The 17,628-nt window shown below is 41.6% G+C and overlaps 3 protein-coding genes and 2 long non-coding RNA genes across 5 annotated transcripts; 4 read left to right on the top strand and 1 right to left on the bottom strand.

The window, feature by feature from the left end:
* The first annotated feature begins 1,291 nt into the window (after positions 1–1,291).
* LOC134194608 (pulmonary surfactant-associated protein D-like) lies at positions 1,292–2,242 on the top strand. Its single transcript, XM_062663551.1, has 7 exons — positions 1,292–1,473; positions 1,533–1,568; positions 1,675–1,728; positions 1,797–1,841; positions 1,939–2,019; positions 2,075–2,128; positions 2,234–2,242. The coding sequence occupies exons 1-7, from the start codon at positions 1,354–1,356 to the stop codon at positions 2,240–2,242; spliced, it is 399 nt and encodes a 132-aa protein (XP_062519535.1). The 5' UTR covers positions 1,292–1,353.
* Positions 2,243–2,346: 104 nt separating this feature from the next.
* Positions 2,347–3,018, top strand: LOC134194984 (uncharacterized). The gene is made up of 6 exons (XR_009972275.1): positions 2,347–2,392; positions 2,464–2,517; positions 2,593–2,655; positions 2,728–2,784; positions 2,842–2,883; positions 2,941–3,018. It is a non-coding gene; the product is annotated as an uncharacterized LOC134194984 (long non-coding RNA).
* Positions 3,019–6,764: 3,746 nt separating this feature from the next.
* On the top strand, positions 6,765–10,156 carry LOC134194983 (pulmonary surfactant-associated protein D-like). Its single transcript, XM_062663973.1, has 13 exons — positions 6,765–6,913; positions 6,970–7,005; positions 8,015–8,068; positions 8,136–8,180; positions 8,286–8,366; positions 8,425–8,478; positions 8,785–8,838; positions 8,910–8,963; positions 9,039–9,101; positions 9,177–9,233; positions 9,291–9,332; positions 9,390–9,465; positions 9,539–10,156. Exons 1-13 carry the CDS (start codon positions 6,794–6,796, stop codon positions 9,910–9,912), a joined length of 1,110 nt encoding a protein of 369 aa, XP_062519957.1. The 5' UTR covers positions 6,765–6,793; the 3' UTR covers positions 9,913–10,156.
* Positions 10,157–11,595: 1,439 nt separating this feature from the next.
* LOC134195176 (uncharacterized) lies at positions 11,596–15,053 on the bottom strand. The gene is made up of 3 exons (XR_009972336.1): positions 14,828–15,053; positions 12,232–12,313; positions 11,596–12,169 (listed from the first exon to the last, which is right to left on the bottom strand). It is a non-coding gene; the product is annotated as an uncharacterized LOC134195176 (long non-coding RNA).
* Positions 12,575–14,415, top strand: LOC134195132 (uncharacterized). The gene is made up of 10 exons (XM_062664144.1): positions 12,575–12,690; positions 12,788–12,868; positions 12,924–12,977; positions 13,179–13,232; positions 13,304–13,357; positions 13,433–13,495; positions 13,569–13,625; positions 13,683–13,724; positions 13,782–13,857; positions 13,932–14,415. Exons 7-10 carry the CDS (start codon positions 13,569–13,571, stop codon positions 14,300–14,302), a joined length of 546 nt encoding a protein of 181 aa, XP_062520128.1. The 5' UTR covers positions 12,575–12,690; positions 12,788–12,868; positions 12,924–12,977; positions 13,179–13,232; positions 13,304–13,357; positions 13,433–13,495; the 3' UTR covers positions 14,303–14,415.
* Positions 15,054–17,628: the final 2,575 nt, after the last annotated feature.

The raw sequence follows: 17,628 nt of genomic DNA, 5'->3' as shown, positions 1-17,628 counted from the left end.
GACTTTATGAAACAGGACATTTAACCAGTTCAGTATGTAGTTTGTCGACGTTGGTGGCATCATCTTTAATTTCAGTAAATGTGAGCTGTTCATGATGTCATCTGTTTTTGACACACACACACACACACACACACACACACACACACACACACACACACACACACACACACACACACACACACACACACACACACACACACACACACGCACGCACGCACGCAAGCACGCAAGCACGCAAACGGACACGGACACACCCGGACACGAACACACGCACGGACACGGACACACGCAAGGACACGGAAACACGCACGGACACACGAACACACACGCACACACACACACACGCACGCGCACACGCACACGCACACGCGCGCACACACACACACACACACACACACGCACACGCACACCCACACACACACACACACACACACACGCACACACACACACACCCACACGCACGCACACACACACACACACACACGCACACACCCACACCCACACGCACACACACACACACACGCACACGCACGAGCATACGCACACGCACACGCACAAGCACACTCACACGCACAGGCACACACACACGCACACACACACGCACACACACACACGAATTGTTTTGAATACTGACACTGGTGTGGCAGAACTGCTAGGTAGCGAGCGACCTTTGCCAATAGGGAGCGACTCCGGTATTCCCAACTCTGTCTAAGTAAAGTTGAATAAGTTATGTGTTGCCCCTCATACTAGACAGACAGACCGACAGCAACCATGGCTTACAACCGAACCGTAGAAGGTAGCGGGAACAATACCAACATTGTATAGCTACCATAGATATAGCAACAACGTGTGTAAACAATACCCAAACATTACACCTACCTACAGATTTTATCCTTCGCCGCTTGCAGTTTGCTAGCCTGGCAGCAACAAGGCTGGTAATTGTATCAAATAATGCTGCAGCCGCTCGCTGTCCTGATCAGATCAAACACAAAACCATCCAAAAGGAATCCAATGGTTAGATACCCATCCGTCTCTGGTTTAGTGCCCGTGTGGATCAAGCCTACGCATTGAACAGCTCCTCCTCCTTTCTTCCGTCTCCGTGCTTGTATAAGCACACTGCGTTCAAAACATGCGCTTTGAGAACCATATTTGGAGACATTTAGTAAAACTAATGACGTACAGAGCTAAATGAATTTAAACAGTCGAGGCTATGATCACCATATAAGAACTCATTCAACACAGTGACGTCATTCAGAGCTGAACATTAGAAGGTCACCCGTCTTACAACCGTCAGTTGCCATTCAGTACCAGACTAAGACAGACGATCACAGTACAACAGATTCGGACATAACCATGTCTATAATTGCAGCTTACGTGTCGATGATGAGGGCCACCTGTTTGTTGCTCTGCATCTCCTCGAGCACAGCCAACGTCGGTAGCACGGCATGCCCACAACCTGAGAAAGGAGAAATGGTATAATCACTACATCGTATTTTGTATATTTTATGACTTTACTAGTGCTATTTTGCTAGGGTACTCCCGGCCACTCTGGTAAACCTGGAGTGAGGGTAAGGTTAGATTTATTGCGCTAAAACTTATTACATGTATTTGAAATTTTGGAAAAAATATTGCAAATCTATTTCTATCGAATTGGCACACGTGTATTTTATCAAGGGCCACAACGGGGCTAAAGGCAGCCAAGGAGTTGCTGGATCTAAGGGTACAAAGGTGTGTAAGTGATGCAGTCTCTTCACACTGCAATAGGATATACTAGATGCATTTGAGCTTCTACAAAGGGAGACAAAGGAGAAATGGGAAAATCAGGTCCTCAAGGCAAACAGGTATTAGTAATTAATTATTATTTCTTTATTATTTTGCCTGATGATAATTGTTAACTAATTGATACAACTAAAATATCAATTAATGATATTGTTTCAGGGTCCAGCTGGAGTCGTTGGTCCACCTGGTAAGCAGGGCGTGACTGGCTCCCAAGGCTCACCTGGAAACACTGGAATTCAGGCTTGTCATGATAGATAAGACAATTAAGTATTGGTTACAATTAGTTGTGTTCCAGGGTCCGCAAGGTTTTCAAGGTCCACCAGGCGCAAAGGGTGAAAAAGGCATCAAGGTATATACATACATGCTTACAGAATATATATATATATATATATATATATATATATATATACATTATTATGCCATACTTTTGATTATTATAATTTCCAAATTACAGTTACGTTGAACAAATATTTATGGTGTTATTAGAAACTTGCTGTCAGTTTTCAGATATCGGTTGCTCATTTTTGTTGCCAATATGTTCTGTTTCCATTTTTACTAGGGGGCAAACGGTGATGCTGGACCAAGGGGATTGGAAGGAACAGACGGAACTCCCGTACGTACACCTAATTTAAAGTATTAATTAATAGTTAAACATTTGTAAAGTATGTCTTTCACTTGAGATAGGGTCCTCCAGGTCATCCTGGCTTACAAGGTCCGCCTGGACAAAGAGGTCCCAAAGTAGGTAGACACTACCAGTCATGTGACTAATAAAGTAAAAACTTGTAAGCTGATGATTGAAGTATTTTCTAACAGGGAGAACGAGGATTTTCCGGCTTTAAAGGAGAACAAGGACCTCAGGGTATTGCCGGTCCAGAGGTAAATTCCACACTAAATTATATATATAATTAGTTTAACATAATAAATGATTTTAACTCAACATGTCTGCAGATGACTGATGCTACTCTTCAACGTTATTTTAAGCCCGTTGCAAGTTTGCAAAAAGAGGTATGTAAACACAAACTATAGAAACGCAGTAATGCACGTTGTGAATTGCTGTTATAGGTTGAAAACTTGAGAAACAAATTTGAAACAATCATGCGCTCGGTATAGATGAATGTTAAAAAATTTTGAAACAGAGGAAGTACATAAATATTGTTTTAGTTTAATGCATGCTGTATTGAAGAAAAACCTGCCGCTCATCTGTACGGGAGTGGCGGGTACGTTGCTGTTTCAAGTGGTGAGTTTCAGTTGGTGACGAGAGCACGTGTGTCTATGCAATGAGTTACAATAAAAATTTTGTATGAATGCAGGTACTCGTGTTACCTACTGGTCAACTAGTACATCACCTGCAGGTTTTCTTCGAGGAGGAACTGTCTACAATAATGGATACATTACAGTTCCACGTGACGGATTGTATTATGTATATTCTCAATTTTGGTATGACCGACGTTCAGGAAGCAGTCAAAATTACTGTTCATTTTACATCAAGTTGAACGACAGCAACAATATTGGCATAACTCGTCACTACCGGCAAAACCCTGGTGGTTACGATGAAAGTCAATACACAGGAATAACGGTTGTGCTGACAGCTAACGACCGGCTCTCTGTGGCAGTGAGACATACGTGCAGCTTCAACTTTCAGACATACGACATGGCATTTTTCGGAGCTTTCTACATTGGTTAACTCTAAATTAAAACATTCAATGAAAGCAGTACAGGCACTGTCTCTCTCTATGACAATGCGCGCGCGTTTTTCTCTTTGAATTACTGATTGCTGTTACGTCCAATGTCTCTGTTTGCATATTGATGGTAGAATTAACTTCACACATAATAATTATTGCGGTACCGGCGCCAACATCTGTACGTTAAGCATTATACTACGATATAGTATAAACTGTAGTAAACTCAAACCGAATGCATACTCGATTGTATGGTAAATCCTACTGTATATTGAATCAAAACTTTAATAAAGAATTCTGTCACCACAGTCTATTCGCACTCGTGCTAGCGTCATTCACTGTACCAACATGAAATCTGGCATATCTACTAACTAACCTGCATATCAACGTATACTTGAAAGAACACGAAATAGGATTGCAGAATAAGCATTAATTTACGCAGAGATAGCAAGACCGTAATTTGTAATTAAATCAATTAATGAAGCAACTAAACCTACTGAATTTACTAAAATATTTTGACGACTTGGCTTCACGTACCTTACACTAAGTCATAGTCGAGTTCTTTTAGACTACACTGACTGAAGATGCGATTAACTCGCGCTGTAGCATCCGTCGTGACCGCAAGTAGCGAGAGAAAGGCGGTCTGGATACGCAAGGCTAGCTGTTGTGCACAGTACGTATCGCATATATCAAATTTTAATCGGCGAATAAACATTAACCGATATCAAAAGCCACAAAACTGATGTACAGGTGTAGACACCGCTCTATACAGTTGCTCGTTTGTCGTGTCTTCACTCTAGCTTCTCCAGGCGGACAAACAGTTTATCGAAAAAGAACCGTATGTTTACGTGGAGTCGTGTAGAGACGCACTCACACGTTTATACGTGTTGCACAAATGCAGTCAATCCGTGTTTGTGTCGACGTCGCAGCCCAGAATGGCGAGACGTAAGTAATGAAGCGCGTTATAAGACCGTGGAACGTGCTTGTTGTGATTATCCAATTACAAGAGAGTATGCAAACCGTGTTGTCACAGCCTATCTCTGCGTCACGCCGTCGTGTAAGTTGAGTTAACTAAGCACAGATTTCGCATATTTGGTCAGCGATAAAATTCAACACAGTGACGTCATTCAAAGCTACACCTTTAGGAGGTCACCCGTCCTACAACCGTCAGTTGTCATTCAGTACCAGACCAAGACAGACGATCACAGTACGACAGATTCGGACAAAACCATGTCTATAATTGCAGCTTACGCGTCGATGATGATGGCCACCTGTTTGTTGCTCTCCATCTCCTCGAGCACAGCCAACGTCGGTAGCACGGCATGCCAGCAACCTAAGAAAGGAGAAATGGTATAATCACTGCATCGTGTTGTACAATTTTATTAGTGCTATTGATCTTATTTTAGAGTTCTCCCAGCCACTCTGGAAAACCTGGAGTGAAGGTAGGTGTGAGTATTATTGATAAGTAATGGACAGATCTGATGGCATGAATTTTAGCAACATATTTTTGCACAATAAGTTCCTACCTTTGAGTGCAACACAGCACTCTCATTGGCAGCTGCATGCATGCATGCACATCGTGCGTCAAACGGAGTGTCAAGTACATGCAACAAAAAGGGGAGGAACCGGCGACGTGAGACTAAGTGTGTACACGGCACACCACAAGTTGGGATTGTCAGTAAGCTAGAGCGAGCTACATATTCCCGATGTAGCTGCTCGATGTTTGACATCATCTTTTTAGAGATTTCTTCTTGATCGATCTTGATCAAACAATTAACTTGAGCTTGTATTGTACTACTCCAGCTTGAAGTCTTTTAGAAATTCTGTAAACCTATTTAATATTTTTGCCATCTAATCAAAGTATAGTACGACTTCTAATTGCTGACGGTTTAACTAACAAATCGTGCTTTTCTGGGTTGCATCAGTACCCCCTCTCCGTCCCGCATGTTGATGCAGTGATATTGATTTGGTAAAACGCATACACGTTTACACATTGAGTCTGACGCATTCACACACGTGTGCGTAAATGCATTCATGCAATCAACCCGTTCTTGTGTTCTTGTTCGACGTTACATACAGGCCGAAAAAGCGAGATGCACGGTGACGCTTAGACCGGAACGTTTTTAGCTATCCAATTTACAAGAGATTACAAACACCGTGTCGTCAACACCAAGCATCGTGCAATCATATAATGTGAGTTGAGGAGAGAGATGGTTTCAGCTGAAAAAAAGTAGGCACTTATACTAGTTACTCGTATTTGTGCATGTGTGAAGTACGTACGAGCAGTTTTACGAGTTGAACCGCTAACAGACGTACAGGGTAGCTATTGCTGGACAAGCCAAGCACGTAAACACGAAACAAGTGGTGTGCGGTCATTTCGCGTAATTTGGCGGATACTAGTTCCATGCATGGACTTCTTGTATCTTAGGCACTTCATAGATTTGATGTATACTGTATTAGAAGGAGCATTGGTCTGTACTATTGACCGTTCAGCGAGCGACCACGTTCACTTTTCGACTCAAGGTGGTCCGTCAGCAGTAAGAATTTCTCATAATAATCAGCATCTACCGAGCGCATCCCTGATGGAACTCGTCCAAACGACCGTAACATGTTACCATCCTCGTCCCTAATTGTAGTTGATCTATTGTCTACTCAACCAGAGTGTAAAAGAACAACTCACGCACTGATCACCCTATCATGGTGTATCAGTGGCGTCGCTTCATCTGCCGGGGAAGGCCATGGTCCAACAATATTAGTAAGTGTGACCTTTAAAATTTAGACAATAGAAAATGTTTCGTAAAAGTTGAAACCGCAGCAGCTTGCCTCCCCAATTTTGAGGTCCAGCGACGCTCGTGATCATCCTGTGCTGATCACTAATCATGTAAATTACAAGTACACATACATATAGTATGAACACTCTTACAGTTCTAGTTGTTACCCATACAAAAAGACTCTAACGATAGCGTAGCAGCTGGGTCAGGTCGTTGGCAGAGAACGAGTGACCGTAACTGGTAAATGATCAAGATTAGATCGGAGACTCCCTGGTCAATACCTTCGTCTCCCACGCCATAACCATAACCATACCACACACCGTTCCAATTTCAAACATGCACTTTGAAACACCATACTTGGAGACATTTGCTAAACTAATGACGCATACAGATTTAAGGGAATTTACACGGTCGAGTCTATGTTCACCATATATGAACAAATTCAACACAGTGACGTCAATCACAGTTACACATTATAGGAGGTCACCCGTCTTACAACCGTCAGTTGCCATTCAGTACCAGACCAAGACAGACAATCACAGTACGACAGATTTGGACTAAACCATGTCTATAATTGCAGCTTACGTGTCGATGATGATGGCCACCTGTTTGTTGCTCTCCATCTCCTCGAGCACAACCAACGTCGGTAGCACGGCATGCCCGCAACCTGAGAAAGGAGAAATGGTATAATCACTGCATCGTATTCTAGGATTTCATTAGTGCTATTGATTTTATTCTAGGGTCCTCCCGGCCACTCTGGGAAACCTGGAGTGAGAGTAAGTGTGAGTACTATTGCTATGTAATGGACAGATCTGATGGCAAGAATTTTAGTAACATATAATTCTTATCTTAATTTTTTGCACGATAAGTTCCTGCTTTTGAGTGCAACACAGCACTCATTGGCAGCTGCATGCATGCGCGTCGTGCGTCAAACGGAGTGTGTACATGATGAAACATAAAGGGGAGGAACCGGCGACGAGAGCCTACAGTACACACCACAAGTTGGGATTATCAGTAAGTAAGCTACAGCGTGCTACATATTACCGATGCAGCTGCTCGATGTCATATGTTCGACATCTTCCACTGTATAAGTAGATATATCTGTATTTCATCTCGAGCAATCTCGCACAGATGGACTTTCTGACTAACCTCATTAAGCCATGCTGCGCGTGATCTACTCCGCTCCCACACGTTTCTATCGACCAAAAACCGCACGCTTGCTAGTCTGACACACCAGCTACTTCTGAGGCAATGATAAACTCTTGCCACATTTTTTGTCGTCAAGCAAATTATTAACGGGTAGTCATCTTTTATTTTAGACCAACACATAATTAAGTATTATAGAATAAAAGAAGCTAGATTAGGTAGGCCTATGGGATAAGAGCTGTAAAATACAAGTTAGACTGGTACACCGTTCATTACAATATCATGCATTAATAAATATAAATGTTAAAATAGTTGCTGTTTCTAACAAACTGCGTATTAGCAGCGTACTACATATATAGACTGTCTATTCAAATTTATAACCTATTTAGCTACCAAAATTTCTTAGAGCTGATTATTTTAAATTAAAAATTCTCAAAACTACAATTTAATTAATTGTCTAATACATATAAATGCACAATCACATTTACTCGAGCTACAGTTGATAAAGTACTTTAATCAAACCAATAAATTACATTTCTTAACTAAATATATTATATTAGTATAAATGTATTAATTAAAATGCTCCAAGCAGTCTATTTTTATCTATATTGTCAAAGTAAATTAACATATTTCGTCAAGGGTCACAACGGGATGAAGGGCAGCCCAGGAATTGCAGGATCTAAGGGTACAAAGGTGTGTAAGTGATGCAGTACGTTTACGCGACAATAAGTAAGTGAAATGTATTTGGGCATGTATGAAGGGAGACAAAGGGGAAATCGGAAAATCAGGTCTTCAAGGCAAACAGGTACCAGTAATTTTATCACTTATTCTCTCTCATTATTGTTTTGTCCAATGATAAAACTGTCACCCAATGAATACAACTAAATATTAATTAGTGATATTGTTACAGGGTCCAGCCGGTGTGGTTGGTCCACCTGGTAAGCAGGGCGTGACTGGCTCCCAAGGCTCACCTGGAAACACTGGAATTCAGGTTGTCATGATTGATAAGGCAATTAATTATTGGTTACAATTAGTTGCCTGTGTTGCAGGGTCCGCAAGGTTTTCGAGGTCCACCAGGCGCAAAGGGTGAAAAAGGCATCAAAGTATATACATACATGCTTACAGAATATATATATATATATATATATATATATATATATATATATATATATATATACATACATACATACACACACACACACACACACACACACACACACACACACACACACACACACACACACACACACACACACACACATTATTATGCCAAACTTTTGGTTAGTATAATTTCCAAATAATAGTTACGTTGAACAAATATTTATGGTTTTATTAGAAACTTGCTGTCAGTTTTCAGATATCGGTTGCTCATTTTTGTTGGCAATAAGTTCTGTTTCCATTGTTACTAGGGGGCAAACGGTGATACTGGACCAAGGGGACTGGAAGGAACAGACGGAACTCCTGTACGTACTCCTAACTTAACATATTAATTAATAGTTAAAAGTTTGTAAAGTATGTCTTTCTCTTGAGATAGGGTCCTCCAGGTCATCCTGGCGTACAAGGTCCGCCTGGACAAAGAGGTCACAAAGTAGGTAGACACTACCAGTCATGTGACTAATAAAGTAAAGACTTGTAAGCTGATGATTGAAGTATTTTTTGACAGGGAGAACGAGGATTTTCTGGCTTTAAAGGAGAGCAAGGACCTCAGGGTATTGCCGGTCCAGAGGTAAATTCTACACAAAATTATATATATATAATTAGTTTAACAAAATAAAATGATTTTATGTAAACATGTTTGCAGATGACTGATGCTACTCTTCAACGTTATTTTAAGCCCGTTACAGCTTTGCAAAGAGAGGTATGTAAACACAAACTATAGAAACGCAGTAGTACACGTAGTGAATTGTTGTTATAGGTTGAAAACTTGAGAAACAAATTTGAAATAATCATGCGCTCGGTAGAGATGGATGTAAAAAATTTGGAAACAGACGAAGTGCATAAATATTGTTTTTAGTTTAATGCATGCTGTATTGAAGAAAAACCTGCTGCTCATCTCTACGGGAGTGGCACCTCCGCTACTCTTTCAACCGGTGAGTTTCAGTTGGTGACGAGAGCACGTGTGTCTATGCAATGAGTTACAATAAAAATTTTGTATGAATACAGGTACTCGTGTTACCTACTGGTCAACTAGTACATCACCTCCAGGTTTTCTTCGAGGAGGAACTGTCTACAATAATGGATACATTACAGTTCCACGTGACGGATTGTATTATGTATATTCTCAATTTTGGTATGACCGAAGTTCAGGAAGTAGTCAATATTTTTGTTCATTTTACATCAAGTTGAACGGCAGCAACAATATTGGCAGAGCTATTCACTACCGGCAAAACCCTGGTAGTCGCGACGAAAGTCAATACACAGGAGTAACGGTTATGCTGACAGCTAACGACCGGCTCTCTGTGATAGTGGGAAGTGGCTGCAGATATGAATTTTACACATACGACATGGCATTTTTCGGAGCTTTCTACATTGGTTAACTCTAAATTAAAACATTTAATGAAAGCAGTGCAGTCGCTGACTCTCTCTATGACAATGCGCGCGCGTTCTTTTCTTTCAATTACTGATTGCTGTTACGTCCAATGTCTCTGTTTGCATATTGATGGTAGAATTAACTTCACACATAATAATTATTGCGGTACCGGCGCCAACATCTGTACGTTAGTCATTATCCTACGATATAGTATAAACTGTAGTAAACTCAAAACGTATGCATACTTGATTGTATGTTAACACCTACTGTATATTGGATCAAAAACTATAATAAAGAATTATGTCACCATGCACCGCCTATGCGCACTCGTGCTAGCGTCATTCACTGTACCAACATCAAATCTGGCATGTCTACTAACTAACCTGCATATATCAACGTATACTTGAAAGAACACGAAATAGGATTGTAGAATAAGCATTAATTCACGCAGAGATACCAAGACCGTAGGTTGTATGAAAATTAATTAATAAAGCAACTAAACCTACTGAATTTACCAAAATATTTTGACGACTTGGCTTCACGTACTTTACACTAAGTTATAGTCGAGTTGTTTTAGACTACACTGACTGAAGATGCGATTAACTCGTGCTGTAGCATCCGTCGTGACCGCAAGTAGCGAGAGGAAAAGCGGTCTGGATACGCAAGGCTAGTTGTTGTGCACGGTACGCACCGCATATATCAAATTTAATTGTCAAATAAACGTCAAACGATACCAAATGCCACACAACCGGTGTACAAGTGCAGACACCGCTCTATACAGTTGCTCGTTTGTCGTACGTCCACTCTAGCTTCTCGAGACAGACAACTAGTTTCTCGAAAAAGAACCGCACGTTTACGTGGAGTCGTGTAGAGACGCACTCATACGTTTATACGTGTTGAAAAATGCAGTCAATCCGTGTTTGGGTCGACGTCGCAGCCCAGAATGGCGAGACGTAAGTAATGAAGCGCGTTATAAGACCGTGGAACGTGCTTGTTGTGATTATCCAATTACAAGAGAGTATGCAAACCGTGTCGTCATAGCCAATCTCTTCGTCACGCCGTCGTATAAGTTGAGTTAACTATGAACGGATTTCGCATATCCGGTTAGCGAAGAAATTCAACACAGTGACGCCATTCAAAGCTACACCTCTAGGAGGCCACCCGTCTTACAACCGTCAGTTGCCATTCAGTACCAGATCAAGACAGACGATCACAGTACGACAGATTTGGACAAAACCATGTTTATAGTTCCAGCTTACCTGTCGATGATGATGGCCATCTTTGTTGCTTCACGCACACACACACACACACACACACACACACACACACACACACACACACACACACACACACACGCACACGCACACACCCACACCCACACGCACACACACACACACACGTACGCACACGCACGCACACACACACACACACACACACACACAACCCCCCCCCACACACACACACGCGCACACGTACACGCACAAGCACACTCACACGCACAGGCACACACACACGCACACACACACACACACACACACACACACACACACACACACACGAATTGTTTTGAATACTGACACTAGTGTGGCAGAACTGCTAGGTAGCGAGCGCCCTTTGCCAATAGGGAGCAACTCCAGTATTCCCAACTCTGTCTAAGTAAAGTTGAATAAGTTATGTGCTGCCCTTCATACTAGACAGACAGACCGACAGCAACCATGGCTTACAACCGAACCGTAGAAGGTAGCGGGAACAATACCAACATTGTATAGCTACGATACCGTAGATATATCAACAAAGTGTGTAAACAATACCCAAACATTACACCTACCTACAGATTTTATCCTTCGCCGCTTTCAGTTTGCTAGCCTGGCAACAACAAGGCTGGTAATTGTATCAAATAATGGTGCAGTCGCTCGCTGTCCTGATCAGATCAAACACAAAACCATCCAAAAGGAATCCAATGGTTAGATACCCATCCGTCTCTGGTTTAGTGCCCGTGTGGATCAAGCCTACGCATTGAACAGCTCCTCCTCCTCCTTTCTTCCGTCTCCGTGCTTGTATAAGCACACTGCGTTCAAAACATGCGCTTTGAGAGCCATATTTGGAGACATTTACTAAAACTAATGACGTACAGAGCTAAATGAATTTAAACAGTCGAGGCTATGTTCACCATATAAGAACTCATTCAACACAGTGACGTCATTCAGAGCTGAACATTAGGAGGTCACCCGTCTTACAACCGTCAGTTGCCATTCAGTACCAGACTAAGAGAGACGATCACAGTACAACAGATTCGGACATAACCATGTCTATAATTCCAGCTTACGTGTCGATGATGATGGCCACCTGTTTGTTGTTCTCCATCTCCTCGAGCACAGCCAACGTCGGTAGCACGGCATGCCCACAACCTGAGAAAGGAGAAATGGTATGATCACTGCATCGTATTTTGTATATTTTATGACTTTATTAGTGCTATTTTGCTAGGGTCCTCCCGGCCACTCTGGTAAACCTGGAGTGAGGGTAAGGTTAGATTTATATAGTGCACTAAAACGTATTACATGTATTTGAAATGTTGGAAAAATATTGCAAAGTCTACGTCTATCGTGTATTTCATGAAGGGTCACAACGGGGCTAAAGGCAGCCCAGGAATTGCTGGATCTAAGGGTACAAAGGTGTGTAAGTGATGCAGTCCTTTCACACTGCAATAGGATATACTAAATGCATTTGAGCTTCTACAAAGGGAGACAAAGGAGAAATAGGAAAATTAGGTCCTCAAGGCAAACAGGTACTGGTAATTAATCATTATTTCTTTATCATTTCGCCTGATGATAATTGTTAACTAATTGATACAACTAAACTATTAATTAATGATATTGTTACAGGGTCCAGCTGGAGTTGTTGGTCCACCTGGTAAGCAGGGCGTTACTGGATCCCAAGGCTCACCTGGAAACACTGGAATTCAGGTTTGTGATGATAGAAAAGACAATCAAGTATTGGTTACAATTAGTTGTGTTCCAGGGTCCGCAAGGTTTTCAAGGTCCACCAGGCGCAAAGGGTGAAAAAGGCATCAAAGTATATACATACATGCTTAGAGCAATTATATATATATATATACATACATACATTATTATGCCAAGCTTTTGATTAATATAATTTCCAAATTATAGTTACATTGAACCAAATATTTATGGTTTTATTAGAAACTTGCTGTCAGTTTTCAGATATCGGTTGCTCATTTTTGTTGTCTATATGTTCTGTTTCAATTTTTACTAGGGGGCAAACGGTGATGCTGGACCAAGGGGATTGGAAGGAACAGACGGAAATCCCGTACGTACACCTAACTTAACATATTAATTAATAGTTAAACATTTGTAAAGTATGTCTTTCACTTGAGATAGGGTCCTCCAGGTCATCCTGGCGTACAAGGTCCGCCTGGACAAAGAGGTCACAAAGTAGGTAGACACTACCAGTCATGTGACTAATAAAGTAAAGACTTGTAAGCTGATGATTAAAGAATTTTCTAACAGGGAGAACGAGGATTTTCTGGCTTTAAAGGAGAACAAGGACCACAAGGTATTGCCGGTCCAGAGGTAAAATTCCACACTAAATTATATATATAATTAGTTTAACAAATTAAAATAATTTTACTAAACATGTCTGCAGATGACTGATGCTACTCTTCAACGTTATTTTAAGCCCGTTGCAACTTTGCAAACAGAGGTATGTAAACAGAAACTATAGAAACGCAGTAGTGCACGTTGTGAATTGTTGTTATAGGTTGAAAACTTGAGAAACAAATTTGAAACAATCATGCGCTCGGTATAGATGGATGTAAAAAGATTTTGTAACAGACGAAGTTCATAAATATTGTTTTAGTTTAATGCATGCTGTATTGAAGAAACCCCAGCTGCTCATCTGTACGGTAGTGGCACCAGCGTTGCTCTTTCAAGCGGTGAGTTTCAGTTTGTGACGAGAGCACGTGTGTCTATGCAATGAGTTACAATAAAAAATTTTGTATAAATGCAGGTACTCATGTTACCTATTGGTCAACTAGTACATCACCTCCAGGTTTTCTTCGAGGAGGAACTGTCTACAATAATGGATACATTACGGTTCCACGTGACGGATTGTATTATGTATATTCTCAATTTTGGTATGACCGACAGTCAAGCAGTCATAAATGGTGTTCATTTTACATCAAGTTGAACGACGGCAACTATATTAGCAGAGCTCGTCACTACCGGCAAAACCCTGGTGGTTACGACGAAAGTCAATACACAGGAGTAACGGTTATGCTGACAGCTAACGACCGGCTGTCTGTGACAGTGGGAGATACGTGCTACTACGAATTTTGCACAATCGACACGGCATTTTTCGGAGCTTTCTACATTGGTTAACTCTTAATTAAAACATTCAATGAAAGCAGTATAGTCGCTGTCTCTCTCTATGAAAGTGCGCGCACGTTTTTCTCTTTGAATTACTAATTGTTGTTACGTCCTATGTCTGTGTGTGTTTGCATATGTATGTTAGAATTAACTTCACACATAATAATTATTATGGTACCGGACGGCGCCAGCATCTGTACCTTAGTCATTATCCTACGATATATTATAAACTGTAGTAGACTCAAAACGAATGCATGCTCGATTGTATGGTAATACCTACTGTATATTGAATCAAAAAACTACATAATAGAGAATTCTGTCACCACTGCGTATGGTCACTCGTGCTGGCGTCTTAGATACAAACATAAAAAATGTGGCATATCTACTAACTAACCTGCATATCAACGTATACTTGAAAGAACACGAAAATGATTGTAGAATAAGCTTTAATTAATTCACACAGAAAGACCCTAGTTTGTATTAATTAATGAAGCAACTAAACCTACTGGATTTACTAGACGACTTTGCTCCACGTACCTTACAGTAAGTTATAGTCGAGTCCTTTTTAGACTATACTGGCTGAGGATCCGATTAACCTGTGCTGTAGCATTCGTCGAAACCGCAAGTAGCGAGAGAGAAGCGGTCTGGATACGCAGGGCTACTTGTATGGTACGTACTGCATGTCAAACTCTTGATCGGCGAAAAACAACATCAACGATACCAAAAGCCACAGAACCGGTGTACAGGTGCAGACACCGCTCTATATAGTTGCTCGTTTGTCGTATCTCACTCTTTCTCTCCCACTCTTCTCCATGCTAATGCAGACAGACAATCAGTTTGGCGAATAAGAAGCGCACGTTTACGCGGACTCGTTTAGAGACGAGACACACTCACAGATTTATACTTGTTGCTCAAATACAATCAATCCGTGTTTGGGTTGACGTCGCAGCTCAGAAATGGCGAGACGTAAGCGCGTTAGACCGTGGGACGTGCTTGTTATTATCCAATTACAAGAGAGTATGTCGTCACATCCCATCTCTGCGTCACGCCGTCGTATAAGTTGAGTTAACTAAGCACGGATTCCGCATATTAAAATTCAACGCAGTGACGTCAATCACAGTTACACATTATAGGAGGTCGCCCGTCTTACAACCGTCAGTTGTCATTCAGTACCAGACCAAGACAGACGATCACAGTACGACTGATTTGGACAAAACCATGTCTGTAGTTGCAGCTTACGTGTCGATGATGATGGCCATCTGTTTGTTGCTCTCCATCTCCTCGAGCACAGCCAACGTCGGTGGCACGGCATGCCCGCAACCTGAGAAAGGAGAAATGGTATAATCACTGCATCGTATTCTAGGATTTCATTAGTGCTATTGATTTTATTCTAGGGTCCTCCCGGTCACTCTGGGAACCTGGAGTGAGGGTAAGTGTGAGTATTATTGATAGGTAATGGACAGATCTAATGGCATAAATTTTAGTAACATATAATTTTTACTAATATTTTTTTGAAAAATAAGTTTCTACCTTTGACTACAGCACAGCACCCTCATTGGCAGCTGCATGCATGAACGTCGTGCGTCAAATGGAGTGTCATGTACATGCAGCAAAATGGGGAGGAACCGATGACGTGAGTCTAAGTGTGTACACGGCACACCACAAATTGCGATTGTCAGTAAGCTGGAGCGAGCGACACATTCCCGATGTAGCTGCTCGATGTCATATCTTCAACATAATCCGCGTTTTAGGGATTTCTTCTTGATCAATCTTGAACAAACAATTAACTTGAGCTTGTATTGTACTACTCCAGCCTGAAGTCTTTTAGCAACTTTGTAAACCATTTTAATATTTTTGCCATCTAATCAAAGTATAGTACGATTTCTAATTGCTGACGGTTTAACTAACAAATCATGCTTTTCTGAGTGGCATCAGTACCCCTCTCCGTCCCGCATGTTGATGCAGAGATATTGATTTGGCAAAACGCATACACGTTTACACATTAGTCTGACGCATTCACACACGTGTGCGTAAATGCAGTCATACAATCAACCCGTTCTTGTGTTCTTGTTCGACGTTACATACAGGCCGAAATAGCGAGATGCACGGTGACGCTTAGACCGGAACGTTTTTAGCTACTCAATTTACAAGAGACTATAAACACCGTGTCGACAACACCAAGCGTCGTGCCGTCATATAATGTGAGTTGAGGAGAGAGATGGCGTCAGCTGAAAAAATTAGGCACTTACACTAGTTACTCGTATTTGTGCATGTGTGAAGTACGTACGAGCAGTTTACTAGTTGAACCGCTAACAGACGTACAGGTAGCTATTGCTGGACAAGCCAAGCATATAAACACAAAACAAGTGGTGTGTGGTCATTTCGCGTAATTTGGCGGATACTAGTTCCATGCATCGACTTCTTGTATCTTAGGCACTTCTTAGATTTGATGTATACTGTATTAGAAGGAGCATTGGTCTGTACTATTAACCGTTCAGCGAGCGACCACGTTCACTTTTCGACTCAAAGTGGTCCGTCAGCAGTAAGAATTTCTCATAATAATCAGCATCTACCCGGGCGCATCCCTACTGGAACTCGTCCAACTGACCGTAACATGTTGCCATCCTCGTCCCTAATTGTAGTTGATCTATTGTCTACTCAACCAGAGTGCAAAAGAACAACCCACGCACTGATCACCCTATCATGGTGTATCAGTGGCGTCGCTACACATCTGCCTGGGGAGACCATGGCCCAACAATATTAGTAGGTGTGACCTTTAGAGTTTAGACAATAGAAAACGTTTCGTAAAAGTTAAAACCGCAGCAGCTTGCCTCCCCAATTTTGAGGTCCAGCGACGCTCGCGATCATCCAGTGCTAATCACTATAATCATGTAAATTACGAGTGCACATATATACAGTATGAACACGCGTACAGTTCATATCTAATTGCCACCCGTACAAAAAGACTCTAGCAATAGCGTAGCAGCTGGGTCAGATCGTTGGCAGAGAACGAGTGATCGTAACTGGTAAATGACCGAGATTAGATCGGAGACTCCATAGTCAATACCTTCGTCTCCCATGCCATTCATGACCACACACCGTTCCAATTTTAAACATGCACTTTGAAACACCATATTTGGAGACATTTGCTAGACTAATGACGTATATAGATGTAAAGGAATTTAAACGGTCAAGTCAATGTTCACCATATATGAACAAATTCAACACAGTGACGTCAATCGCAGTTACACATTATAGGAGGTCACCCGTCTTACAACCGTCAGTTGCCATTCAGTACCAGACCAAGACAGACGAACACAGTACGACAGATTTGGACA

Source organism: Corticium candelabrum, chromosome 19 (genome assembly GCF_963422355.1).
Source record: "Corticium candelabrum chromosome 19, ooCorCand1.1, whole genome shotgun sequence".
Classification (NCBI taxonomy): domain Eukaryota; kingdom Metazoa; phylum Porifera; class Homoscleromorpha; order Homosclerophorida; family Plakinidae; genus Corticium; species Corticium candelabrum.
The sequence above is the reverse complement of the archived record's forward strand: the minus strand, read 5'-3'. Positions and strand labels throughout refer to the sequence as shown.